The sequence below is a fragment of the Cheilinus undulatus genome, linkage group 10 (assembly GCF_018320785.1).
Source record: "Cheilinus undulatus linkage group 10, ASM1832078v1, whole genome shotgun sequence".
Taxonomy (NCBI): Eukaryota; Metazoa; Chordata; class Actinopteri; order Labriformes; family Labridae; genus Cheilinus; species Cheilinus undulatus.
In genome coordinates this window covers 28,784,087-28,811,767 of record NC_054874.1, presented here as the reverse complement: position 1 = coordinate 28,811,767, position 27,681 = coordinate 28,784,087, and the positions used below count along the sequence as shown (strand labels likewise).

The 27,681-nt window shown below is 41.2% G+C and overlaps 6 protein-coding genes and 1 pseudogene across 6 annotated transcripts; all 7 read right to left on the bottom strand.

The window, feature by feature from the left end:
• Positions 1–119: 119 nt before the first annotated feature.
• LOC121516112 lies at positions 120–1,977 on the bottom strand (annotated as a pseudogene).
• A 3,312-nt stretch (positions 1,978–5,289) lies between these two features.
• On the bottom strand, positions 5,290–7,695 carry LOC121516110 (protocadherin alpha-3-like). The gene has a single exon (XM_041797215.1). The coding sequence runs from the start codon at positions 7,693–7,695 to the stop codon at positions 5,290–5,292; it is 2,406 nt and encodes an 801-aa protein (XP_041653149.1).
• A 970-nt stretch (positions 7,696–8,665) lies between these two features.
• LOC121516109 (protocadherin alpha-8-like) lies at positions 8,666–11,035 on the bottom strand. The gene has a single exon (XM_041797214.1). It carries the CDS (start codon positions 11,033–11,035, stop codon positions 8,666–8,668), a length of 2,370 nt encoding a protein of 789 aa, XP_041653148.1.
• A 1,046-nt stretch (positions 11,036–12,081) lies between these two features.
• Positions 12,082–14,436, bottom strand: LOC121516108 (protocadherin gamma-A11-like). Its single transcript, XM_041797213.1, has one exon. It carries the CDS (start codon positions 14,434–14,436, stop codon positions 12,082–12,084), a length of 2,355 nt encoding a protein of 784 aa, XP_041653147.1.
• A 517-nt stretch (positions 14,437–14,953) lies between these two features.
• LOC121516107 (protocadherin gamma-C3-like) lies at positions 14,954–17,380 on the bottom strand. Its single transcript, XM_041797212.1, has one exon. The coding sequence runs from the start codon at positions 17,378–17,380 to the stop codon at positions 14,954–14,956; it is 2,427 nt and encodes an 808-aa protein (XP_041653146.1).
• Positions 17,381–18,202: 822 nt separating this feature from the next.
• Positions 18,203–20,545, bottom strand: LOC121516106 (protocadherin gamma-A11-like). The gene has a single exon (XM_041797211.1). The coding sequence runs from the start codon at positions 20,543–20,545 to the stop codon at positions 18,203–18,205; it is 2,343 nt and encodes a 780-aa protein (XP_041653145.1).
• A 1,047-nt stretch (positions 20,546–21,592) lies between these two features.
• LOC121516105 (protocadherin alpha-3-like) lies at positions 21,593–24,052 on the bottom strand. The gene has a single exon (XM_041797210.1). It carries the CDS (start codon positions 24,035–24,037, stop codon positions 21,593–21,595), a length of 2,445 nt encoding a protein of 814 aa, XP_041653144.1. The 5' UTR covers positions 24,038–24,052.
• Between the last annotated feature and the right edge of the window lie 3,629 nt (positions 24,053–27,681).

Here is a 27,681-nt window from a genome sequence, read left to right as displayed (position 1 = left end):
ATAGTTCAGCGTAGAAAAACACATAAACAGCGCTCACCGGAAAATCAACATATACATGTCCAACCGATAAAATATCTTTACTCAACAAAAATATGATCACATCGAGCGGAGTGCTTGGTTCAAATGCCTGCCCTTCTCTAAACATGAAACAAAAGCTTTGTGAGGGGAGGGACAATGTCCTCTAGCATTTCTCAGTGTTGCAGCGACACCCGGAGGTCAAAAACGACATGTGATAGATTATTTCTGATTGCATTTTTTTTAATCATCTTTTTATCTTAACTGTCATTTCTGCTTGTAAAAATGTATCGAAACTACAACATGTCAACGTGCAGGGCTGACGGGATCGATTGAACTGTTAAAATTTGTTCTCTCTCTCTCTCTCTCTCTCTCTCTCTCTCTCTCTCTCACTGTCACGCACTCACAGAATTTCTTCATCTCTTGTTTTCTATGAGTCCTGTATGTAGTATCTGAAGAGGACAGATGTCATTAATTATCTTTGTTCCGTGGGTCATTTAAATTTGAAATGTCTACAATTATGACTAATTTTTAATGTAACATTTTGTTTGTGCTCAGTCAGTGACTTTGATTCAGTCATTGTAGAGGCCGGATACAATAACGCTCATGAACAATTTCAGGTATCTGTAGCTCATTGAAAAAGAAGAACTTATTTGAATAATAAAACAAAAAACATTAAACAAATATTTTTAACTTAAGACCCTCAAACTTTTTACTGAGTATGATATATTTAAAAAAAACTGCCAAAGGAAAGCAAAAAAAAAAAAAAAGGAAAAACAAAACAAAAGAAAAGAAAACAAAAAAAAGAAAAAGGAAAAAAGAAAAAGGCACAGTCCTAGTTATATCCATGTACGGCAAATTGCTTGACAACAGACTACAAATGCATTTCAGCACCATGGACAGCAGCTAAAAACAGCCAAAGAGCAAAATAAGTGGCATTTGCTTCAGAGCTCTTACCTCAGTGGAGCCCCTCCTCCTGTCAGGGAGCACTAGTGTGTTGCATTGCCAGACTATAGTAGATCTATACTAACAGGTCCACCAACATGTAGCGTTTGTCTCCAGATCTGTACTGGATGCTGTGACACAGTGTCCCGTCATAATTGGTCTCTTGGAGATATTTGGAAGTATAGTCAGTGGATTTGGAGCACTGCATCGCAATCAGCACGATGATGCTGATGATGAAGGCGCAACACTGAGGCCAGAGTGATCAAAGGTAAAGTCACATTGTCCTCGTCATCGTTTGTTGCAGGCGTCAGACGCAGCGAAAGCCTCTTTGGGCTCCACCACTTTGACAATGACAGTAGCTGTTGCAGAGAGGGAAACGTTGCCATTGTCTTTGACCAGGATGATGAGTTTATGCTCAGCCTCGTCTGTCTCTGTGAATGAGCGAAGTGTTCTGATCTGTCCTGTGTATCGGTCCAGAGCAAAGAGACTGTGCTCAGTGACTTGTTGCAGTGAAGAGCAACCATCTATATCAGCGCATGGATCTGACTTTGGTGACCAAGTGTCCTGCGTTGACATTGCGTGGAATCTCCTCCACACCTTCAGCAGAGCCGTTGGAGCTGAGTGGATAGAGGATGACTGGGCGTTGTCGTTCTGATCCAGAATGAAGACGTTGACTGTGACGTTGTTGCTCAGAGATGGAGTTCAGAATCTGTGGCCACAACAGTGAACGTAAACGTTTTCACTGTTTCAAAGTCGAAACTTTTCAGCGCAGTGATGTGTCCATTTTCAGAGTTGACATTCATGAAGATGTTATGTCATATCTGAGTCCCTTCTCTCACAATATGATATGAAATGGCTGCATTGTCATTGATGTCATGTCTGTGGCATGACAGAGAATATTGAGGTTCCAGCAAGATTATTTTCTACCAGATAAAAGTGTAATGGGTTTTGTTGAAAATGTGGACTGTTGTCATTGACATCTGATATCTGAATGCTGAGAGTTTTAAATGTGGATAATGGAGGTCACCACAGTCAGGAGCACTAGTGTGATGTCATGTGCTGCACCGGGACTATAGTAGATCCTATACTCATTCTGGGTCCCACCAAAATGTAGCGTTTGTCTCCAGATCTGTACTGGATGCTGTGACACAGTGTCCCGTCATAATTGGTCTCTTGGAGATATTTGGAAGTATAGTCAGTGGATTTGGAGCACTGCATTGCAATAGCACGATGATGCTGATGATGAAGTTTTGAATCTGAGGCCAGAGTGATCAGTGATGTGACTTATTGTCAGGTGGATTATCATTTGTTGCACTCTTTGACGTCAATTACGCAGCGAAAGCCTCTTTGCTCCACCTTTGACAGTAGCTGTACAATATCAGAGTTTGTAAACGTCCATTTTCCTCATAATGCTCAGCCTCGTCTGTCTCTGTGAATGAGCGAAGTGTTCTGATCTGTCCTGTGTAAATCGGTCTCAGAGCAAAGAGACTGTGCTCAGTGTTGTTGCAGTGAGAAGAGCAACCAGCCGTTATATCCTATATCAGATCTCATAGGCTCTGACTTTGGTGACCAAGTGTCCTGCGTTGACATTGCGTGGAATTTCCACACCTTCAGCAGAGCCGTTGACTGAGTGGATTAGAGGATGACTGGAGCGTTGTCGTTCTGATCCAGACATTCAATGTTGACTGTGACGTTGTTGCTCAGAGATGACAGAGTGTGTCTGTCCTTTTGTTCTCGTGAACGATTTCTTCACTGTTTCAAAGTCGAAACTTTTATCCTCATCACTTTTCAGATGTTGACATTGATGAAAGATGTTATGTCATTCTGAGTCCTCTGTACAATATGATATGAAATACCAGCGTCAGGATCATTGATATCATTGTCTGTAGCGCTGAAATATTTTCCAGCAAGATTATTTTCACCAGATAAAAGTGTAATTTCTTTTTGTTGAAAATGTGGAGAGTGATCGTTTGACATCTGATATCTGAATGCTGACGTGGTGCATTTCCAACGGGTTTTCGACCAAGATTTTTAGCTCCATGAGGCAGGTACCGCTTCCCTCACATAGCTCCTCTCTGTCGATTTTCTTACTCACATAGAGAGCCCCATTGTTCTGGTTTTCCTATATGAAGGTTTTGATCCGGACAAACGGAACCGTCTCTTAGTGAAAAATTTCAAGCCCAGATCCTTGGCACATTTCCAACAACAGTTGTTCCTTCTTTGAATCCTTCAGGGATAGAGTACCGTGATCTGACTTGATTTCCTGGTGGATTATCATTGCAGCAGCAGTAGACAGCGAAACAGAAATGAACAGTAGTCCTTCATTCGACGTCTCTGTGTCCCCATCGTTATAGTTCAGCGTAGAAAAACACATAAACAGCGCTCACCGGAAAATCAACATATACATGTCCAACCGATAAAATATCTTTACTCAACAAAAATATGATCACATCGAGCGGAGTGCTTGGTTCAAATGCCTGCCCTTCTCTAAACATGAAACAAAAGCTTTGTGAGGGGAGGGACAATGTCCTCTAGCATTTCTCAGTGTTGCAGCGACACCCGGAGGTCAAAAACGAAATGTTGCTATTCATTCACCTTTATGTAGTCTTATTTTCCCGATTAAATGACTTCTCTGGCCGTCAAGAAAATATTACCACTACACAAATGCGGGATAGTCAAAATAACATTGATTCAACAATCTAAAAAATAAAATCTCTCTCTCTCTCTCTCTCTCTCTTTCGTACGTACATAGTTGTATAGGCCATGCATCCATGCATGTTGTTTTCGACAACAACAGCTTCCATCAATCAGTTATCCTTGTTCATGTGTAGTTAGAGTGGTTCTCATTCTCGTTGGCTGAGATCTCAAGTGTTAAACGCATTTTTCAAAGCCCCTAGATTAAATAAATTAAATCACTGGGTAATCAGCTGCCCAAAACAGTTTGTTTTTCACAGAAGATCCGGATCTCTCATTCATTCACATGAATTGTGTTGGCTAGGTACATGTTTGCAAACGAGTAAGTACAGTTCTCTACAAATCAACACAAATCACTTGAGTTTATGGCTCACTGATAAAAACTGACTGGTTTGTCCTCAGTGAAACTGCCGAATTCATCATAGCTTCTAAACATGATTTCATTTTTTTAGCAACCTTCGCAAAATTATCCATTTCATTATCAAAATGATTCAGACATACAGTACATATATATGCTATGCGATTATTATTGTCTATGACACGGAGTGTTTGATATGTCTGCCACAGTCGGCTGAAGACCTCTAAGGTGAGAGTAATGTCTCTGAATGACATGAATGCTGCACGTGAGAATATCTCAGGTGATCACTGCAGTGAAAGAATGCTCCACGCAAGGGCATTTTTGTACCCTTGTGCAAAGCAAGGAAACCCTTGGATGTGATGTCGGTTCAAATGTCTGTTAAATCTCTCTGAGAAACAGATAATATGTTCAGAAATATGGGAACTTAAAAGTTCATATGGCCAACTAAGGAGAGGTACAAAGCTTTTTTTGTTTGTTCAGTAACATTTTCTAACTACCTATACTACATTTTTAAATCATTTTATATGGGATCTTTTTGTCTGGCTTGGCTTGTGCTTTTTCCACAAGGATGTAGTTTTGTGGCGATCGTGATACAACTGATTTTACCTGTAATTCTGAAAAACATTACAAGCTGCTCTGTGTTTGAATGTTGCTCTATGTCTTAATACAACAAACTTTCCTTGGCTTGTGACTGTCATAGTGAGAAAGATTTTAGGAGCTCTGGTCAAAAAGTTCACAAAGCTACGGGTTGAAACGTAAATGAAATATTAAGAATGACTTACCACCTTTTGCAAATATGCAATAGAGTTGTGTTGTACAGTTAAACTGTTGGGAAATTTAACTTACAATGTAGAGAATACTGAGACAGTTTTGACAAAGGACATAAAACAAATGAGAAAAAACACTGTAAAGGTTGCATTTATCCTTAACATTATTTGGATTATTTGAATATCATTTTTCTGTTTGAACAGCAAAAGTAATTTTGTTTCAGACAAAACAATATAATAACTGTCACCTTTAAAAAAAAAACATATTAAAGTGAATGCAGCTTTGTGGTTGAACAAATCCATTCAATCTGGAAACACACGTTGAGAGGGAAACAAATACCAAACTATGTTCCTATAACCATTAACTAAGTAGCATAAGCTGTGAGAAAAAAGGTGAAAAAAAAACCACCTTGAAATATAGGAAAAAAGGAGCTGTACAATATCAGTTTCCAAGCACATGCTCTTGCTTGACGAGAGAGAGCAAAAGCATTCCAGCACCATGGACAGCGGTTACAACCAGACAAAGAGCAAAATAAGTGGCATTTGCTTCAGAGCTCTTACCTCAGTGGAGCCCCTCCTCCTGTCAGGGAGCACTAGTGTGTTGGCATGGCTGCCCGGGACTATAGTAGATCCTATACTCATTCTGGGTCCCACCAACATGTAGCGTTTGTCTCCAGATCTGTACTGGATGCTGTGACACAGTGTCCCGTCATAATTGGTCTCTTGGAGATATTTGGAAGTATAGTCAGTGGATTTGGAGCACTGCATTGCAATCAGCACGATGATGCTGATGATGAAGAGCGCAGACACTGAGGCCAGAGTGATCATGAGATAAAAAGTCACATTATTGTCCTCGTCATCGTTTGTTGCACTTTTGACGTCAGACGCAGCGAAAGCCTCTTTGGGCTCCACCACTTTGACAATGACAGTAGCTGTAGCAGAGAGGGAAACGTTGCCATTGTCTTTGACCAGTATGATGAGTTTATGCTCAGCCTCGTCTGTCTCTGTGAATGAGCGAAGTGTTCTGATCTGTCCTGTGTATCGGTCCAGAGCAAAGAGACTGTGCTCAGTGACTTGTTGCAGTGAGAAGAGCAACCAGCCGTTATATCCTATATCAGCGTCATAGGCTCTGACTTTGGTGACCAAGTGTCCTGCGTTGACATTGCGTGGAATCTCCTCCACACCTTCAGCAGAGCCGTTGGAGCTGAGTGGATAGAGGATGACTGGAGCGTTGTCGTTCTGATCCAGAATGAAGACGTTGACTGTGACGTTGTTGCTGAGTGACGGAGTTCCAGAATCTGTGGCCACAACAGTGAACGTGAACGTTTTCACTGTTTCAAAGTCGAAACTTTTCAGCGCAGTGATGTGTCCATTTTCAGAGTTGACATTGATGAAAGATGTGATGTCATTCTGAGTCCCCTCTCTCACAATATGATATGAAATGGCTGCATTGTCATTGATATCATTGTCTGTGGCGCTGACAGAGAATATTGAGGCTCCAGCAAGGTTATTTTCTACCAGATAAAAGTGTAATGGGTTTTGTTGAAAATGTGGACTGTTGTCATTGACATCTGATATCTGAATGCTGAGAGTTTTAAATGTTGATAATGGAGGGTCACCACAGTCAGTGGCTTTTATTGTGATGTCATAATGTGACACCTGCTCTCGATCCAGGAGCCCCTTGGTGACAACAGAGTAAGTGTTTTCCTTATATGAAGGTTTTAATTCAAACGGAACGTCTGATGTTATGCTCGTAATTATTTTTCCATTAAGGCCAGCATCTTTATCTTTCACTCTGATTAGGGAAACAATTGTTCCAGGTTTTGAATCTTCAGACACTGTGTTTGACAGTGATGTGACTTCAATTTCAGGCGGATTATCATTAACGTCTTTGATTTTGATAATAACTCGACTCTCCCCTGTCATTGGAGGTGTTCCTTTATCTGTTGCCTCAATATCGAGTTTATAAACGTCGTTTTCCTCATAATCAACCACTCCCTTTACTTTAATCACTCCACTTAATTTGTCCAATTCAAATACGTCGTAAACGTTTTTCTTTAGAGTTGTTCCAAGACTGTATTCTATCTCACTATTAGTGCCTTCATCCAGATCTGTAGCATTCATTCTAAAGATTGAAGTCCCGACTGGGATATTTTCTTTTATAATAATTTGGTAAGTCTCCTGACTGAACATCGGACGATTATCATTGATATCAAGAACAATTATTGTAACATTTAGCGTTCCTGATCTCTGAGGTTTACCTCCATCCACTGCTGTTAGGAGCAGCGTGTGTTTTTTCTTTTGTTCTCTGTCTAAAGATTTCTTCAGCACTAAGAATGGTATTTTATCCTCATCACTTTGACGGATGTCTACATCAAAATGGTCATTTGATGTCAAAGTGTATGTACGAATAGAGTTAATGCCAGCATCAGGATCACGAGCAGTATGCAACTGAAACCGTCTTCCTGGCAAAATTTGTTCACCTATTTCAAATGTTTGTTTTTCTTTGGGGAAAGTCGGAGAATGGTCGTTTATATCAGTAATTTCTACAAGCACGTAGTGTATTTCCAGTGGATTTTCAACAAGAATTTTCAGCTCTATGAGGCATGCCCCTCCGGTCTGGCACTGCTCTTCTCTGTCGATTTTCTTACTCACGTAGAGAGCCCCATTGTCCCGGTTTACCTCAAAAAATGCATCCTTGGATTCAGAAACAACACGAACCCGTCGATCAGTCAAAGAGTTGATGTCAAGCCCAAGATCCTTAGCGACATTTCCAACAACAGTTCCTTCTTTCACCTCCTCTGGAACAGAATATCGTATTTCTCCCAGAGCCCCTCTTCCGACAAACAACAGAAGAACCACAAGCCGAGCAAACCAGGAGCAGAAATGTCCTCGAGAATATATTTCCATATCCATTATTATCCAGCAACCCATCACAACACAAAAGACCCGCTAGCTTATTAAATGTTTATGTCAAAGCCATCCTATTTTTTTTTTAGATTTGTAAGGGCGCTACCCGCTTCTATCGGTCACCTAGCTCGGTTTAAATGCCTACTCTTTTTTATGGGGCAAACAAAAGCTTTATGAGGGGAGGGACAAAGCTACTGTTTTTCCCAGTACTTTACTGACACCCACAGGTCCCCGTGGAAAGTACAAAGTGTTATAGTCTGCATGTTTTACAATAGAAAAATAACCAGTGTACCCTCATTTGTAGGCTGCCATTACGTTATCTTTAGACCAATGCCAGATCAGAATGTAAACTTTGGGGGGAACAGTATGTGATTAATGTTACTTGAAAATAATAGAAACAGGCTATTGACTAATGTTATTACAGTCATACAGATAGAGGGCTAAGTTTCGTAAAGTTGTTTTGCTGTGTTGGTTTCATCAAAGGGCGAACGTATTTCAGCACCATGGACAGAGATTCTGTTTTTTTTTTTTTTTTAACATTCCTTCTTTTGAACCAGAACAGCGCAGATGATGGCCCTGTCGTTATGAAGATCACCTGGAACTAGAAGCATCTTTTTTTTACCTCTGTTCGACATTAATGTCTTCAAATTCCCAAGACACTAAACCACAATAAAGTTTCCTTAAGCACAAGAAAATATAAATCCAGCAAAGTAGAAAACTGACTTGCATTTTCACATTTACCCAAAGAGACATTCCGTATCTCAGAGTAAATGCATGAAAACCCATAATAAAAATAATGGAAATTTATACTACCCACGGATCTAATTTAGCTGTGTGGACCTTGGCTACGCGTTGCTGGTAATTGAATCGTGTTTTTGAGCAAAAGCAATTGACTGAGGAAACCACTTGAAGAAACTACATTAAATAGCCTCGAAAAAAAATGAGAAGAATATCTTTTGAATTTCTGTTTGCTGTTTCAAGCTCTTACCTCAGTGGAGCCCCTCCTCCTGTCAGGGAGCACTAGTGTGTTGGCATGGCTGCCCGGGACTATAGTAGATCCTATACTCATTCTGGGTCCCACCAACATGTAGCGTTTGTCTCCAGATCTGTACTGGATGCTGTGACACAGTGTCCCGTCATAATTGGTCTCTTGGAGATATTTGGAAGTATAGTCAGTGGATTTGGAGCACTGCATTGCAATCAGCACGATGATGCTGATGATGAAGAGTGCAGACACTGAGGCCAGAGTGATCATGAGATAAAAAGTCACATTATTGTCCTCGTCATCGTTTGTTGCACTTTTGACGTCAGACGCAGCGAACGCCTCTTTGGGCTCCACCACTTTGACAATGACAGTAGCTGTAGCAGAGAGGGAAACGTTGCCATTGTCTTTGACCAGGATGATGAGTTTATGCTCAGCCTCGTCTGTCTCTGTGAATGAGCGAAGTGTTCTGATCTGTCCTGTGTATCGGTCCAGAGCAAAGAGACTGTGCTCAGTGACTTGTTGCAGTGAGAAGAGCAACCAGCCGTTATATCCTATATCAGCGTCATAGGCTCTGACTTTGGTGACCAAGTGTCCTGCGTTGACATTGCGTGGAATCTCCTCCACACCTTCAGCAGAGCCGTTGGAGCTGAGTGGATAGAGGATGACTGGAGCGTTGTCGTTCTGATCCAGAATGAAGACGTTGACTGTGACGTTGTTGCTGAGTGACGGAGTTCCAGAATCTGTGGCCACAACAGTGAACGTGAACGTTTTCACTGTTTCAAAGTCGAAACTTTTCAGCGCAGTGATGTGTCCATTTTCAGAGTTAACATTCAGAAATGCAGCAGTTTTGGCTTGAGTACTCTCCCCTCTAAGTATACTATAGGACAAAGCAGCGTTTTCATTTAAATCCTCATCTGAAGCAGTCACAGAAAATATCGTGTCCCCAGGTGCGTTATTTTCTACCAGATAAAGTTCTATAGGATTCTGCACAAATCTAGGAGCATTGTCATTTACGTCTGATACATCAATACCGAGAGTTTTTATGGATGACAAAGGAGGCTGGCCACAGTCCGTAGCTGTAATTGTGATGTCATAATGTGAAACTGATTCTCGGTCCAAAGGCTGCTTCAGTATTAGCGAGTACATATTTTCTTGAAATGATGGTTTCAAATCGAAAGGTACATTTTCCGAAAGACTACAAATCACTTTACCATTCAATCCTGCATCCTGGTCTGTAATGCTGATGAGGGAAACCACAGTACCAAGTTTAGAGTCTTCAGACACTGTGTTTGACAGAGATGTCACCTCTATTTGTGGTTTGTTGTCGTTTTTATCGAGCACTTTGATGATTACGCTGCAATCAGTACTCATTGGTGGCTGCCCTTTGTCAGTGGCATGGACGTCTAACTTATAAACATCAGCCTTTTCAAAGTCAATTTCTCCTTTTATACGAATTTCTCCAGTGTCTTTATCTAAACTGAACATGTCATATATTTCCTGGTCAAGTTGGCCGCCAAAAAAATATTCAATTTCTCCATTTGCTCCCTCGTCTAGGTCAGAAGCTTTAACTGTGATAACACTTGTATCAGCGTCTACATTTTCAGGTATAGTTACTGAATATACCTCCTGACCAAATGTTGGATGATTATCATTTGAATCAAGAACTATCACTGTGACATTTAGCGTCCCTGATCTTGGTGGATTTCCTCCATCAACAGCTGTCAGTGTTAGATTGTGCTCATGCTCCTTTTCCCGATCCAGAGATTTTTGCAGAACCAAAAAGGGGATCTTGTCCTCTCCTCTCTCACGAATTTGAACGCTAAAATACTCATTTTGATTTAGTTTGTACATACGAACTGTGTTGCTTACGACATCTGGATCGTGCGCAGTTGGTAACTGAAAACGTCTACCTGGAAGAGTGGACTCGGAAATTTCTATTATTTTTTCCTCCTCTTTGAATCGCGGTGAATTATCATTAACATCTGTTATTTCGATCCCCACATAATGTATTTCCATCGGATTCTCAGCCACCATTTTCAGGTTCATCAAACATGGAGAAACATGCTCACAGAGATCCTCTCGGTCAATCTTCTTATGTACGTATAATACTCCATTGTTCTGATTTACTTCAAACTGAGCATCCTTGGTTCCTGAAACAATGCGAAACCGTCGCTCCCCTAAGGAAGGGATGTCCAATCCTAGATCCTTGGCAACGTTTCCAACAACGGATCCCACTTTTACTTCCTCTTGAACGGAATATTTTATCTGAGCTGAAAGCTGCCCCATGCTGCTGAACATTAAAGAGAAACGGAGGGCTAGCCACCAGGGTTGTACTCCTCGCCTTTGTCCTCCGACTCCCATCGTGTCAGGCTGATTAGTGTTATTATAACCAATTAAAGGTCCATTGGAAACAGAAAACCGCCCTAGTCACAAAATATTATTGAAAAACGCCCCGCATATTTAAAGATCTGCGTGCTAATTTAACGACGACAGTAGACGTTTCTGATGACAGAATCGTCTCCTCTCATCGTCCTGAACAAATGTTCTGGAAGGGGCAGGGCCAACGCTGTAACACATCCCTATGTGCTAGTATCACACTGACACCGTGTGGACGGGGCCCATCACGAGCTCACTTCAAACAACACTGTGAAAATCTCCTCATCACCAAGTATATTCAGTCGTTGTGTAATTGTAGTAATAATGTTAAGCTGTACAAATTCCCAAGGCCCATCTTGACTTCCCTGAAGGTATACCAGTGTGCCTCGGCACAGGCTCGTGGCGCATTGCTCTAAAACATGCTTATGATGAGTAATCAGAGCAGCAAATATGTTGTCCATATTGGTAGTGTCACATCATGACTGTGGCACTAGTCTACAAGTGTATACTAATGCTCTATCATGAAATATGCAACATTTGAAAAGATCAAATCAAATTTGGCCCAGTTTGAAATGAAACGTCAATTCTGACTTTCGAATTTCTGAAAGACATCAAAGTATAGTCAGCACCATGGAGAGCGCCAAAGACTGGCCATCATGTTCTGATAACTTTGATCCTGAAGTAAACAAGACATTCATACCTTCAAAAGTCACAACCAAAATGAAAACTAAATCCCAACTCGAACTTCAACACAGTGTAAAGAATACGATCTATTTCAGCACCATGGACAGAGCAAGGTAATAAGCAGCACGAAGCATGGCGCATCACAATATTGTGCCAAGATATGAGCCTTAAGCCTACCAACCCCGCCCCCTTTAGAACCATAATGGGCCATAAAAGCTAAAACTGTCCTGTGTTCTCAGATAGGTCATTAACAAAGCAAATACAAGAAATCTATTGAAAGGTGATCTCATGGAAGGAAAACTTCCTCCATGTAACCCGCAGGAAATCCTATTTGTATGAATATATGTTCAATGAATACTGATAATTTTTCTTACCTCAGTGGAGCCCCTCCTCCTGTCAGGGAGCACTAGTGTGTTGGCATGGCTGCCCGGGACTATAGTAGATCCTATACTCATTCTGGGTCCCACCAACATGTAGCGTTTGTCTCCAGATCTGTACTGGATGCTGTGACACAGTGTCCCGTCATAATTGGTCTCTTGGAGATATTTGGAAGTATAGTCAGTGGATTTGGAGCACTGCATTGCAATCAGCACGATGATGCTGATGATGAAGAGCGCAGACACTGAGGCCAGAGTGATCATGAGATAAAAAGTCACATTATTGTCCTCGTCATCGTTTGTTGCACTTTTGACGTCAGACGCAGCGAAAGCCTCTTTGGGCTCCACCACTTTGACAATGACAGTAGCTGTAGCAGAGAGGGAAACGTTGCCATTGTCTTTGACCAGGATGATGAGTTTATGCTCAGCCTCGTCTGTCTCTGTGAATGAGCGAAGTGTTCTGATCTGTCCTGTGTATCGGTCCAGAGCAAAGAGACTGTGCTCAGTGACTTGTTGCAGTGAGAAGAGCAACCAGCCGTTATATCCTATATCAGCGTCATAGGCTCTGACTTTGGTGACCAAGTGTCCTGCGTTGACATTGCGTGGAATCTCCTCCACACCTTCAGCAGAGCCGTTGGAGCTGAGTGGATAGAGGATGACTGGAGCGTTGTCGTTCTGATCCAGAATGAAGACGTTGACTGTGACGTTGTTGCTGAGTGACGGAGTTCCAGAATCTGTGGCCACAACAGTGAACGTGAACGTTTTCACTGTTTCAAAGTCGAAACTTTTCAGCGCAGTGATGTGTCCATTTTCAGAGTTCACATTGATGAAAGATGTTATGTCATTCTGAGTCCCTTCTCTCACAATATGATATGAAATGGCTGCATTGTCATTGATATCATTGTCTGTGGCGCTGACAGAGAATATTGAGGCTCCAGCAAGGTTATTTTCTACCAGATAAAAGTGTAATGGGTTTTGTTGAAAATGTGGACTGTTGTCATTGACATCTGATATCTGAATGCTGAGAGTTTTAAATGTGGATAATGGAGGGTCACCACAGTCAGTGGCTTTTATTGTGATGTCATAATGTGACACCTGCTCGCGATCCAGAATTCCTTTAGTGACAACAGAGTAAGTGTTTTCCTTATATGAAGGCTTTAATTCAAACGGAACGTCATTAGATATTTGCAAAATAATTTTTCCGTTGACACCAGAGTCTTTATCCATTACACTAAGTAGTGAAACAATTGTTCCAGGTTTTGAATCTTCAGCCACTGTATTTGAAAGTGATGTGACTTCTATTTCAGGTGGATTATCATTGACATCTTTGATTCTTATAATAAGTCTACACTCACCGGTCAGTGGAGGTGTTCCTTTATCTGATGCTTCAATATCGAGTTTGTAAACGTCGTTTTCTTCAAAATCCACCAAGCCTTTAACTCTAACCTCCCCAGTTAATTTATCCAGCTCAAATATCGTGTTGTTTTTTCGCCTCAATGTTTTACCAAGGCTGTATTCAACCTCCCCATTAGAGCCTTCATCTGGATCCGTGGCATTCATCTGGAATATTGAAGTGCCAATTTTCACATTTTCCTGTATTTCAATTTGATAAATCTCCTGGCTAAACATCGGACGATTATCATTACTGTCTAGAACAACAATACTAATATTTAGTTTTCCTGATCTTTGAGGTTTACCTCCATCCACTGCTGTTAACAGCAGAGTGTGTCTGTCCTTTTGTTCTCTGTCTAAAGATTTCTTCAGCACTAAGAATGGTATCTTTTCCTCATCACTTTGACGGATGTCTATATCAAAATGTTCATTTGATGTTAACGTGTATGTACGAATAGAGTTTGTTCCAGCATCAGGATCACGAGCAGTATCTAGTTGAAATCGCCTCCCTGATAATGTTTGTTCGCCTATTTCAAATGTCTGCTCTTTTTCGGGGAAACTCGGAGCGTGATCATTAACGTCAGTAATTTCCACGATAACATAGTGGATTTCCAAAGGATTTTCAACGAGGATCTTTAGCTCCATGAGACATGCCCCACTGCCCTGACACAGCTCCTCTCTATCAATATGCCCGCTGACGTACAAAGCCCCATTATTCTGGTTGACTTCAAATAGTGCATCCTTATTTCCAGACACAACACGGAACCGTCGATCAGTCAAAGAGGTGATATCAAGACCCAGATCCTTCGCAACATTTCCAACAACAGTTCCCTCTTTCAGCTCCTCTGGGATAGAGTACCGTATCTGAGCCGAAGCTTGTGTCCCTAACATCAGCAGCAACGACACATAGAAAGCAAAGCAGGGGCCGCCCATTGTTCGCTTTGGGGTTTCAATCCACATCACAGTCCAACAACAAATTATCCACAGAGGTCAGCTACATCCACGGATCCTTAACTATGTCCATCTCGCTCAGTACCGCACATTGGCAAAACGTGTAGACGGATACCATCGACTGTTGATCCCGAGTTTTAACAGTCTTAGCTCTCCTCACTATGAAACAAAAGCTTTGAAAAGGGAGGGACAGTTCAGTCTGTGGTTAACCAGTGTAAAATAGTGACACCCAGAGGTGTCATTTAGAATGGCATCAACAAAAGCATAACCAGCAAAGTTTCTGACAAATCAAAAAAAAAAAAAAAAAAAAAAAAACAAACAAAAAAAAAAAAAAAAAAACAAATTATATTATATCAATGGCGTTTTTTCCTATGTGAACAACTATCAGAAAATAATAATAGAATATAATACTTTAGAATATAAAATCCTCTGTAAACAGAAATAAAAGCTCATTCAGCATTCTTCATACTTCAGTTTCACAGTCCATTTTGATGAAAAATCATTTACAAAAATGAGAAAAACATTTGGATAGAGAACCTGAAACCAAGTGAAGAAGATTTGGTAGAACTCTTACCTCAGTGGAGCCCCTCCTCCTGTCAGGGAGCACTAGTGTGTTGGCATGGCTGCCCGGGACTATAGTAGATCCTATACTCATTCTGGGTCCCACCAACATGTAGCGTTTGTCTCCAGATCTGTACTGGATGCTGTGACACAGTGTCCCGTCATAATTGGTCTCTTGGAGATATTTGGAAGTATAGTCAGTGGATTTGGAGCACTGCATTGCAATCAGCACGATGATGCTGATGATGAAGAGCGCAGACACTGAGGCCAGAGTGATCATGAGATAAAAAGTCACATTATTGTCCTCGTCATCGTTTGTTGCACTTTTGACGTCAGACGCAGCGAAAGCCTCTTTGGGCTCCACCACTTTGACAATGACAGTAGCTGTTGCAGAGAGGGAAACGTTGCCATTGTCTTTGACCAGTATGATGAGTTTATGCTCAGCCTCGTCTGTCTCTGTGAATGAGCGAAGTGTTCTGATCTGTCCTGTGTATCGGTCCAGAGCAAAGAGACTGTGCTCAGTGACTTGTTGCAGTGAGAAGAGCAACCAGCCGTTATATCCTATATCAGCGTCATAGGCTCTGACTTTGGTGACCAAGTGTCCTGCGTTGACATTGCGTGGAATCTCCTCCACACCTTCAGCAGAGCCGTTGGAGCTGAGTGGATAGAGGATGACTGGAGCGTTGTCGTTCTGATCCAGAATGAAGACGTTGACTGTGACGTTGTTGCTGAGTGACGGAGTTCCAGAATCTGTGGCCACAACAGTGAACGTGAACGTTTTCACTGTTTCAAAGTCGAAACTTTTCAGCGCCATTATTTCTCCGTTTTCAGAGTTGACATTGATGAAAGTTGCCATGTCTCCCTGCAGCCCATCGCCTCTCACTATGCTATATGTCAGTGCTGCATTTTCATTCAGATCACGATCAGTTGCTGTAATAGACAACATTGGGGCACCTGGAGTGTTATTTTCCACTAGGTACAGTTCTAGCGGATTTTGACTGAAAACTGGCCTGTTGTCATTAACATCAGACACTTGAACATTCAGGATTTTTACAGTAGACAGTGGAGGCTCACCACAGTCTGTGGCGTATATTGTGATGTCATATTGAGACACAATTTCTCGGTCTAAAAGCCCCTTTGTAACAAGAGAATACATATTTTCCTCAATGGATGGCGTCAAATCAAAAGGAACATCATTGGAGATTTTACAGATAACTTTCCCATTAATGCCTGAATCTTTGTCTGTAACACTGATGAGAGAGATAACAGTGCCAGGCTTTGAATCCTCAGGGACTACACTTGACAAGGATGTTACTTCAATTTCAGGTTTGTTATCATTTACATCTTTAATCTTTATAATAACTCTACTTTCGGCCGTCCAAGGAAGCTGCCCCTTATCTGAAGCCTGTGTGTCAAGTCTGTAAATTTCTGTGTCTTCGAAGTCCACTTTCCCTTTCACTCGGATTTCCCCTGTAGCGCTGTCTAATTCAAATGTGTCATGCACTTTTTTCTTTTGTGTTTTTCCGAAGCTGTATTCAATTTCACTGTTTAACCCTTCGTCTAAATCTGTGGCGTTCAGCATAATTACAAGTGTCCCAATAGGGGAATTTTCATCTAATGAAACAGTGTATATATCTTTGCTGAACACAGGGCGATTGTCATTAACATCCAGCACAGTGATCGTTAAATTCAGGCTACCAGATTTAGGTGGATTGCCCCCATCCAGAGCTGTTAAGATTAAACCGTGCTCTGCCTTTTGCTCCCTATCTAATGACTTTTTCAGCACTAAAAATGGAATTTTATCCTCCTCAGTGTCCCTGGTCTCAATATCAAAAAATTCATTCTGGCTCAGCTTATACAACCGGACTGACTGCGCACCGACATCAGGATCTCTGGCTGCGTGGATTTGGAAACGTGTACCTGGAGGAGTGTGCTCTGCTATTTCCAGTCGCTGCTCGTTTTCAGGAAAAGTCGGTGAATGATCATTAACATCCGTTATTTCGATGCCAACATAGTGTATTTCCAGTGGGCTCTCGACGACAATTTTCAGGTTTATCAAGCAAACTTTGATTCCATCACAGAGCTCCTCTCTGTCCATCTTTTCCGCAATATATAGCACTCCATTGTTTTGATTTAACTGGAACAGAGCGTGATTTGGTCCTGAAACGATACGAAACCGCCTTTCTTTTAAAGCACTAATGTCCAGGCCTAAATCCTTGGCAACATTTCCAACAGGCGATCCAGCTTGTACTTCCTCTGAAACAGCGTATCTGAGCTGAGCCACAATCCGCTCCACAAAGCACAGCAACAAAATCCCGGTAAGACACCAGCAGTTCACTCTCCGCCTTTGTTCTCGTTTTCCCATCATGAAGCAAAATAATAAGCGTTCTTTCAGGCAATTACAAACCAGAATTGGTCAAAACAGCCTTACCAGATCCATGCCACAATTTATACAATTCACACGAATAAGCATTGGTCGCATTTCTTTAAACTAAGCCGTACGATGAGAACACGGTCAGCTCCCAACCTCCATCAGAGATGAACCAGAGATGGGCAGGGCCTGAAAGAGTTTACTCCACATTCATTATCTAGGCCACACTGACACCGTGTGGCAATCAGATATCTGAACACACGGATTATCCATCACTTTTTGGTAATCTATCTCTAACTACTTCTTGATCCCTAACTGCTGCCCAGAGTTCAACTACTGAATGGCCGTATTAAAAGGCCTCTCGTGGCCTTACATCTCAGCTTTGTGCAAACCAACATTCCTCTCTGGTGTGCTGTGGTAACTGCACCTCTAAAAGGACAAACAATAACAACTTTAAGAAATTTGTGCTGTAAACGTCAAACAAGTTAGTGTAATTCAAACAAGCAAGAAATGTAAACACAATTTTGGAGTGATCAACAACAGTACTTTCATTTAAAAAAAAAAAAAGAAAAAAATATTGATTAGCTTTGGAAATATGGATAGAATGAACTCTCTCCATGTAACATGTGGAATTCTGGTCTCACAGACATAATATTACCCTTTTCCGTCAACCGTCATGGCTGTAGTTCCGAAAACCCTATTTCAGGACCAAGGATAGCACCATTTGCCGCAAACAAAGTCAATGTAGTCAAGGGATATGATAGTAAAATCGGTAAGAAAAATATACATTGAGTTGTAGCATTTTTGTGTGAATAATTAAAAGACATTTACCTCAGTGGAGCCCCTCCTCCTGTCAGGGAGCACTAGTGTGTTGGCATGGCTGCCCGGGACTATAGTAGATCCTATACTCATTCTGGGTCCCACCAACATGTAGCGTTTGTCTCCAGATCTGTACTGGATGCTGTGACACAGTGTCCCGTCATAATTGGTCTCTTGGAGATATTTGGAAGTATAGTCAGTGGATTTGGAGCACTGCATTGCAATCAGCACGATAATGCTGATGATGAAGAGTGCAGACACTGAGGCCAGAGTGATCATGAGATAAAAAGTCACATTATTGTCCTCATCATCGTTTGTTGCACTTTTGACGTCAGACGCAGCGAACGCCTCTTTGGGCTCCACCACTTTGACAATGACAGTAGCTGTTGCAGAGAGGGAAACGTTGCCATTGTCTTTGACCAGTATGATGAGTTTATGCTCAGCCTCGTCTGTCTCTGTGAATGAGCGAAGTGTTCTGATCTGTCCTGTGTATCGGTCCAGAGCAAAGAGACTGTGCTCAGTGACTTGTTGCAGTGAGAAGAGCAACCAGCCGTTATATCCTATATCAGCGTCATAGGCTCTGACTTTGGTGACCAAGTGTCCTGCGTTGACATTGCGTGGAATCTCCTCCACACCTTCAGCAGAGCCGTTGGAGCTGAGTGGATAGAGGATGACTGGAGCGTTGTCGTTCTGATCCAGAATGAAGACGTTGACTGTGACGTTGTTGCTCAGTGACGGAGTTCCAGAATCTGTGGCCACAACAGTGAACGTGAACGTTTTCACTGTTTCAAAGTCGAAACTTTTCAGCGCAGTGATGTGTCCATTTTCAGAGTTGACATTAATGAAAGATGTTATGTCATTCTGAGTTCCCTCTCTCACAATATGATATGAAATGGCTGCATTGTCATTGATATCATTGTCTGTGGCGCTGACAGAGAATATTGAGGCTCCAGCAAGATTATTTTCTACCAGATAAAAGTGTAATGGGTTTTGTTGAAAATGTGGACTGTTGTCATTGACATCTGATATCTGAATGCTGAGAGTTTTAAATGTTGATAATGGAGGGTCACCACAGTCAGTGGCTTTTATTGTGATGTCATAATGTGACACCTGCTCTCGATCCAGTTGTCCCTTGGTCACAACAGAGTAAGTGTTTTCCTTATATGAAGGCTTTAATTCAAATGGAACCTCGTTAGATATTTGCAAAATAATTTTTCCGTTGACCCCAGAGTCTTTATCTTTCACAGTAAGTAGTGAAACAATTGTTCCAGGTTTTGAATCTTCAGACACCGTGTTCGATAGTGATGTGACTTCGATTTCAGGTGGATTGTCATTATTGTCTTTGACTTTGATAATAACTCTACACTCACCTACCAGTGGAGGTGTTCCTTTGTCTGATGCCACAATGTCAAGTTTAAAAACGTCACTTTCCTCAAAATCTAAATGGCCTCTCACTCTAATCTCCCCTGTTATCTTGTCCAGCTCAAAAACAGAGTTGTTTTTTCGCCTGAAGTTTTTTCCAAGGCTGTATTCAACTTCCCCATTAGAGCCTTCATCTGGATCTGATGCATTTATTCTTAAAACTGAAGTACCGATCTTCACATTTTCCTGAATTTCAATCTGATAGATCTCCTGACTGAACATTGGACGATTATCATTGACATCAAGAACATAGATAGTAATATTTAGTTTTCCTGATCTTTGAGGTTTACCTCCATCCACTGCTGTTAGCAGTAGCGTGTGTTTGTCCTTTTGTTCTCTGTCTAAAGATTTCTTCAGCACTAAGAATGGTATTTTTTCCTCATCAATTTGCCGGATATCTACATCAAAATGTTCATTCGATGTCAACGTATATGTTCGAATAGAGTTAGCCCCTGCATCAGGATCACGAGCAGTGTCCAGTTGAAATCGTCTCCCCGGTAAAGTATGCTCAGCGATTTCAAATGTCTGCTCTTTTTCGGGGAAACTCGGAGCATGGTCATTAACGTCAGTAATTTCCACGATAACATAGTGGATTTCCAAAGGGTTTTCAACGAGGATTTTTAGCTCCATGAGGCATGTCCCACTCCCCTGACACAGCTCCTCTCTGTCAATATGCCCGTTTACGTACAAAGCCCCATTATTCTGGTTGACTTCAAATATTGCATCCTTACTCTCAGACACGACACGGAAACGTCGATCAGCCAAAGAGGTGATATCAAGACCCAAATCTTTCGCAACATTTCCAACAACAGTTCCCTCTTTCAGCTCCTCTGGGATAGAGTACCGTATCTGAGCCGAAGCTTGTGTCCCTAACATCAGCAGCAACGACACATAGAAAGCAAAGCAGGGGCCGCCCATTGTTCGCGTTTGGGTTTCAATCCACATCACAGTCCAACAACAAAATATCCTCAGAGGTCAGCTACATCCAAACCGGATAAGCTTTGTCCATCTCGCTAAACACCGCACATTTGTAAAACGGAAAGACTGATACTGCCGACTGATGGTTTCGAGTCCCAAACCGTCTTTGCTCTCTTCAGTATGAAACAAAAGCTTTGAAAGGGGAGGGACAATTCAGTCTGGGGTTAACCAATGTGATAGTGACACCCAGAGGTGTCATTTAGAATAAACTATTTTGCATGGTTTGTATCTTTTCTGTATTCTTTAAAGAATCATTGGAAAGAAAGGTAAATTGGTAAAACGTCTGTAAGAAAAAAAAAAGAACTGAAGCCCATTAATTCTCTCTCTCTCTCTCTCTCTCTCTCTCTCTCTCTCTCTCTCTCTCTCTCTCTCTCTCTCTCTCTCCCGGATTAATTCTAGATAGCACCTGGCAAGAGCCTTAAACTAATCAGAAAAAAACAGTCCTTTCGTTTCAGCACCATGGACAGCGGTCAGCTGTTCTCGCACATTAACTGACAAAAACAGTAATTTATAAACCTCTTAACAGTCTGATACATTTATCTGTTATAAGTAACTCTTCTTCTCATTTCCGATGCTTTAAAGAGATAGTCAGTCAGACAAAGCAAAGACATTATCAAAAAGATCATTTTACAAACAACGAAGTAGCTGCTTGACATCTGAATATAAACACTTGACTTAAAGTCTTCACAATATTTTAGTCAGTGTTGTTGCATCTGGTGTTTCTTGAAATCTCCCAAATCAAACTCTCCAGGTTTGCCAAGGTAACTGAACAACAACTTTGTATTGCCAGACAAACTTAACCTTTGAATTTCAGCACCATGGCAGAAAAAGAGCCGATGCTACCCTATTTTAAACGAGAGTTTGTTTGCACTATGAAACTTTACCTTTTGAACAACGGATAATGAAACAAATACAACTTGATAGGATCTGACAACTTATGCACATAACGACACTATTAAGACCCATCGAGTATTTCACTACAGGGATTTAAATTTCACATCTGTCCCTATAGAAACAAGCACATTGTATGTCACTGAGATAAAAAGTCAATAAGATTTGATAGATGCTTACCTCAGTGGAGCCCCTCCTCCTGTCAGGGAGCACTAGTGTGTTGGCATGGCTGCCCGGGACTATAGTAGATCCTATACTCATTCTGGGTCCCACCAACATGTAGCGTTTGTCTCCAGATCTGTACTGGATGCTGTGACACAGTGTCCCGTCATAATTGGTCTCTTGGAGATATTTGGAAGTATAGTCAGTGGATTTGGAGCACTGCATTGCAATCAGCACGATGATGCTGATGATGAAGAGTGCAGACACTGAGGCCAGAGTGATCATGAGATAAAAAGTCACATTATTGTCCTCATCATCGTTTGTTGCACTTTTGACGTCAGACGCAGCGAAAGCTTCTTTGGGCTCCACCACTTTGACAATGACAGTAGCTGTTGCAGAGAGGGAAACGTTGCCATTGTCTTTGACCAGTATGATGAGTTTATGCTCAGCCTCGTCTGTCTCTGTGAATGAGCGAAGTGTTCTGATCTGTCCTGTGTATCGGTCCAGAGCAAAGAGACTGTGCTCAGTGACTTGTTGCAGTGAGAAGAGCAACCAGCCGTTATATCCTATATCAGCGTCATAGGCTCTGACTTTGGTGACCAAGTGTCCTGCGTTGACATTGCGTGGAATCTCCTCCACACCTTCAGCAGAGCCGTTGGAGCTGAGTGGATAGAGGATGACTGGAGCGTTGTCGTTCTGATCCAGAATGAAGACGTTGACTGTGACGTTGTTGCTGAGTGACGGAGTTCCAGAATCTGTGGCCACAACAGTGAACGTGAACGTTTTCACTGTTTCAAAGTCGAAACTTTTCAGCGCTGAAATTGTGCCGTTGCCTTCATTTATATTTAAAAATGAGGTTACAGAAGGCCCAGGACTCCTTCTTTCAATTGAATATGTGACTGCCGCATTTTGCCCTCCATCAGCATCAGATGCGCTAACTGAAAACAAGGGCAAACCAGCTTTGTTGTTTTCAAGCACATAAAAAGTGTACGGGCTTTGAGTGAACACAGGACTGTTGTCATTAACATCTATGACATCTACCTGTATCACCTTCGTTGACGACAGGGAGGGGCTTCCGAGGTCCTTAGCTGTTATTTCAATATCATACATAGGTGTTGCTTCCTTATCTAGGTAGTCCTTCGTGACCAAAGAGAATGACTGTCCGTCCGGAGATGGCTTTAAGTCAAAGGGTAAATGGGCAGGCACACTGCAGACCACCTGTCCGTTCACACCTGAGTCAAGGTCCGTAACACCCATCAACGCCACCACGGTGCCAGGAGGAGCATCCTCTGGGATGCGACTTGAGAGAGATGTGATGTCTATTTCAGGCTGGTTATCGTTCACGTCCTCCACTCTGACAACCACGTTACAGTGTGTGGAGAGAGACACGGCACCTTTATCAGCAGCCAGCACCTTAATCTCATAGACCTGCTTTTCCTCATAATCAAGACTTCCTTTCACCGTTAGTCTGCCAGTTCTGCTATCCAAATCAAAGGGCTCAGCTGAAAGTCCTCTGAGTTTACTCCGTAATGAATACTCTATCTCACCATTCAGGCCCTCATCAGAGTCGGATGCATTTACTGTCAGCAGAAATGTTCCTGTAGGCGCGTTTTCCTTCACTGTAACTGTGTATTTCTGTTTGCCACACACTGGTGAGTTGTCATTTACATCAGATACAATAACTGTGATATTTACGGTACCAGTTTTAAATGGTTTACCTCCGTCAATTGCTGTTAGTAGCAACCAATGTTGATCTTCATGCTCTCTATCCAAAGGTCTCTGTAAAATTAGAAATGGAACCTTGCCTTCCTCCCCAAATTCCTCCATCTCCAGGCGGAAATACTGGTTATGGTTTAGCTTATATGACTGTAATGAATTTAAGCCAACATCCAGGTCGTGTGCTCCTTCCATTTGAAATCGAGATCCAACTATGGCGGACTCCAGCACTTCTAATGTGTAATTTTCTTCAGGAAATTTCGGCGAATTGTCATTTATATCCAGTATCTCTATTATTACTTGGTGCATTTCGAGAGGATTCTCTACAACTGCTTTCAGATTTGTGATGCACGGAGCAGTTTTTGCACACAGCTCCTCTCTGTCCAGTCTCTGGTTCACGAACAGAACTCCATCTCTCGGGTTTACCTTGAACAGGTCCTGCTTTGTTCCCGACACAACACGAAGATTCCTGTCCGCCAGTCTGCCGAGCTCTAATCCAATGTCTTTAGCTACATTTCCAACAGGGCTTCCCAGTTTTGATTCCTCTTGAATCGAATACCGAATCTGAGCAGATGTTCCTTCTATATAAGTCACAATCACCAAGGACAGACAAAAAGAAATCCACGTATCCAGCACTCGTCGTTTTGAATCCCTTCTCGCCATTGTTTGCCAAAAGCACTCCAGTGATCTGTCTCTAACACGTCTAAATCTTCATCTGGTCTTATCCTTTTCCTCTTAATGCGAAAAATGAAAGACTTCTGGCACCATCAGACAAAAGCCTGTCTGGCCATCCATCTCCACCCGTCTTTTAGGGTCGTAATGAAAGAAAACCCCTCTTACAACCAGCTACTGCGGAGACATGTAATTTAACAGCGCCACCTAGTGTCACTGTAACGATGGTGCTGCGGTTTCCTTCTCTAATGAGATATTACTGACATGATAGCCAGCAACTGAGTGTGAAACGGACTTTAGTAGCAGTTAGTTACTGAAAATGTGTTATTTCAGTCAGTGTTTAAACAACTATGTATTTACAACGGTCAGATAAGTAAAGAATGAACAATACTTGTAAGAGAAACACTTTTCTTCAAAAAAATGTTTTTCACAATTACCCCTTGGTTTGTTTGTTTTTTTAAATTTGTTTGTTTGTTTGTTTGTTTTTGTTTGTTTTTTTTATGTGTTTTGTTTTTTTGATTTTTGGGGGGGGGGGGTTGGAAAATCCTCAAACCCATGAAGGAAACAATCATTTTTCTTCACATGTGTCTGATAATAGAAAAATGAGAAACTGACCATTGAGAAGAAGTTTTGGAGGCCTGTGAATAATATTCCGTTTCTTAACTCTTTTTAAAAAGCAGTGAGCTTGTCATATGATATAAATATATACACTTTATTTCAAATATCTAAAACAAAAATGTTCATAGGATTAGCCATATATGCTCATGACTCTTTTTATATTGAGTTTTCTTGCTCAGGTAAATTTTAATGTTGCATAAAATCACAGAGTATTGGGTGATTCCCATAAAAGAAGGGAAAATCTACATCCTGGAAGACAAAGTACATGATCTGTTAGTCATGTTTCCCAAGTTAATATCAATGAATATTTAAATGCTTTTACATTATTTTGTTGTAAAACAACTTTGGCAATATCAAGATAATGCATCAGTTTCAATAAATCAACATGGTAGCAAAATGACTTGTTATAAAGAAAAAATAATGGATAAACAAATGAGATAACACAGATAAGGTGTACTCTGCTGTTTATTATCAGTGGCTATCTAGTAACCTTCCCAAGCTTGATGTAAATATGTTTTATGTTATTGTGAAGTTAAAGATAAAAACACATCAAAAATGTTGTTTCCTTCCTTCTTCAAATAACAGATTCTGGATTAAAACCTGCACCGTCCTTTCGTTGGTAGGAACTGAATATGGGGTTTATTTATCTTTTTTTTCTATTCATTTGAAAATACAAAACAATATTCTTATTAAATCACAGATATTTCTCCAAGAGAGAAATTAAACTCAAACCTAAACAGACAGTTTATTACCACTAATTCAGGGTATCTGTAAGATCCTTAAAAGTTTTAAAAGCTGATGAATCAGCTTTGTGAAAATTAAGTCTTTTAAGAAGTTGTTAAAAAAAAAACTTTAAATGCAAAATTAAAGTGTACCAAATTTTGCGATTGATTTCAATTTTTGCATTCATTAAAAAGATCGTATGTTAGTTTTTTTTCTGAATCAGTTGCTTAGTTTTAATCACTCAGAGGTCATTTACAACTTTTGGGTCATTTAAGTAATAAAGTCTGAACTTTTGCTGTCACCTATTTCTTGGTATCAAGCTGAAGCATTGTTTTCCTCATTGTCTTATCTCAAAATTTTCCCTGAAAGATTTTTTGTTGTTGTTGTTATTTACTCTAATAAGAAATACTACCATATTTTTTTTCTTGCAATCAGCACTGAAAATACACATTACTGTGTCAATAATGTAAGGGGTTAGAAATTGTAGATGCGAAAGAGACCTAAAATGGGTCTTGAAAAAGTTATTTTAAAGTATTTAATTAAGTCAGAGTTTCTTCATATAGGCTACTACCTTATAATTGGTTTAAAGTTAAGGAAAGGTCTATCGACCCTCTTTTTTTTTCAAATCAATAGCTTTCAAGTCATTTATTTTACATGTTTTTTATTCATCGTGAGCTTTGGAGAGTTGCTGGTGTTGCAGGTAAAGCTGCAGACTTTCACATTCTGTCTGCTTTAACTCTGTGCTCTGCTTAGCACACTCCCACAGTCCTCCTGTTATCACAGAGGTGAGCAGCGACCTCTCATGGATCAAACTTGCAACTGCAACTATGATAGCTCACCCGAATGGAGTCTGTGCTCTACATTCTTTCTGTGTAACTGTGCCATGTAGAGGCGTTCCTCTGTGCTGCAGAGCACAGGGAGCCGCAGAATAAATTATAATAGAAATGAAATAATAACGTTAACGCTAACAACAACAAGGCAACAAGGTGACCTACATAGTGACAACACCGAACCTCCGCACCCCTCCCACATGTTACGTATTGCCTCTGGATGTAGGCCAAACATATTCGTGCGCGTGCACGAGCACTGCCGCATTCTGCATCAGCCACTCCCATTTATGCCTCCATGCACCCCAATGTTTCATTTGTGCTCCTATTTTCCTCAAACCACCCAAATACCTTTATTATCAACCACTGATGAGCAGAGGTAGCGACAGTGTTTATATTTTAACAGAAAACATTGATCTCGTGTGTTTGTGCCGCGGATGTGGCGCTGTGAGATTTGGGGGGGGGGGGGGTACGTCAGAATATTAAATTTCATGCAGCTTCAGAGGACACCGCGAGCTCCAGCAGAACAGACAGCGCGTCACCATGGCAACGCAGCTCTAGTAGGCAGGTCACTGTCCATGGTGCTGAAAGCAGGCTGGAAAGAGGGAGGAAAGAAGCAGGAGGGGGAGGGATGCAGGAGCTGTGAATTCTGCAGACAAAGAAACTCAGCTGCATCTTCATGTCCTGAAAAGGGTAATTTATCTAAAATATATAATATACAGCCTACTCTACCAATAGCATTAATCTACTCTATGTTTTTGCACTGAGGGTATTAGGATGGCATTAACATCCAGTGCAATATTTGTTTAAAAAAGTCTGTTTTAAATTTCAACAGTAAAGTTGCACTCTCTGTTTAGAATCGCAAAAATGTGCATTTTATAAGAGACTTCAGAAATACAGTCACACAGATAACATGCTGCAGCACGATGTATGGTGCACATGTTAGCCTACTAGTGCCAGCTGGTGGTTGTTCTAGTGCTTTGTTCCACATTGGTGCATTGCTGTGTCAGTGTGCTAGTCTGCATGTGAACCAGAGCAGCAGACAGCAGGCAGAGTGAGGGTCTCCTTTCAGAGACATGTGGTGATGGAGAAAAAGGAAAATCAGAGGTGTTATTCATCTCACTTCATTTCCAAATAAATATTATATTATTAAAACTAGAGTCTGTATTTTGTATGTCGGGATATTTTCAAAGAACCCAGAAGGCATATTTTTATGCAAAAAATGTTGTGGTTTTATAAGAATAAACAGACAAAATAATATTACTACCAATAATAAAACTCCACCCCCTGACAGCCCCCTTCTCACCCATGAGCTCATATCCCTGGGGAGATGAGGTCATGTGTGAGCCAACACAAAGGCAGAGACAGACACACTCATTATTCCACCCTCAGGAAAAAAATGAGAAAAAAAAACATGCACTGTCTGCAAAACAACGTAAACTCTCGACCTTTCTGTGGAACATTATT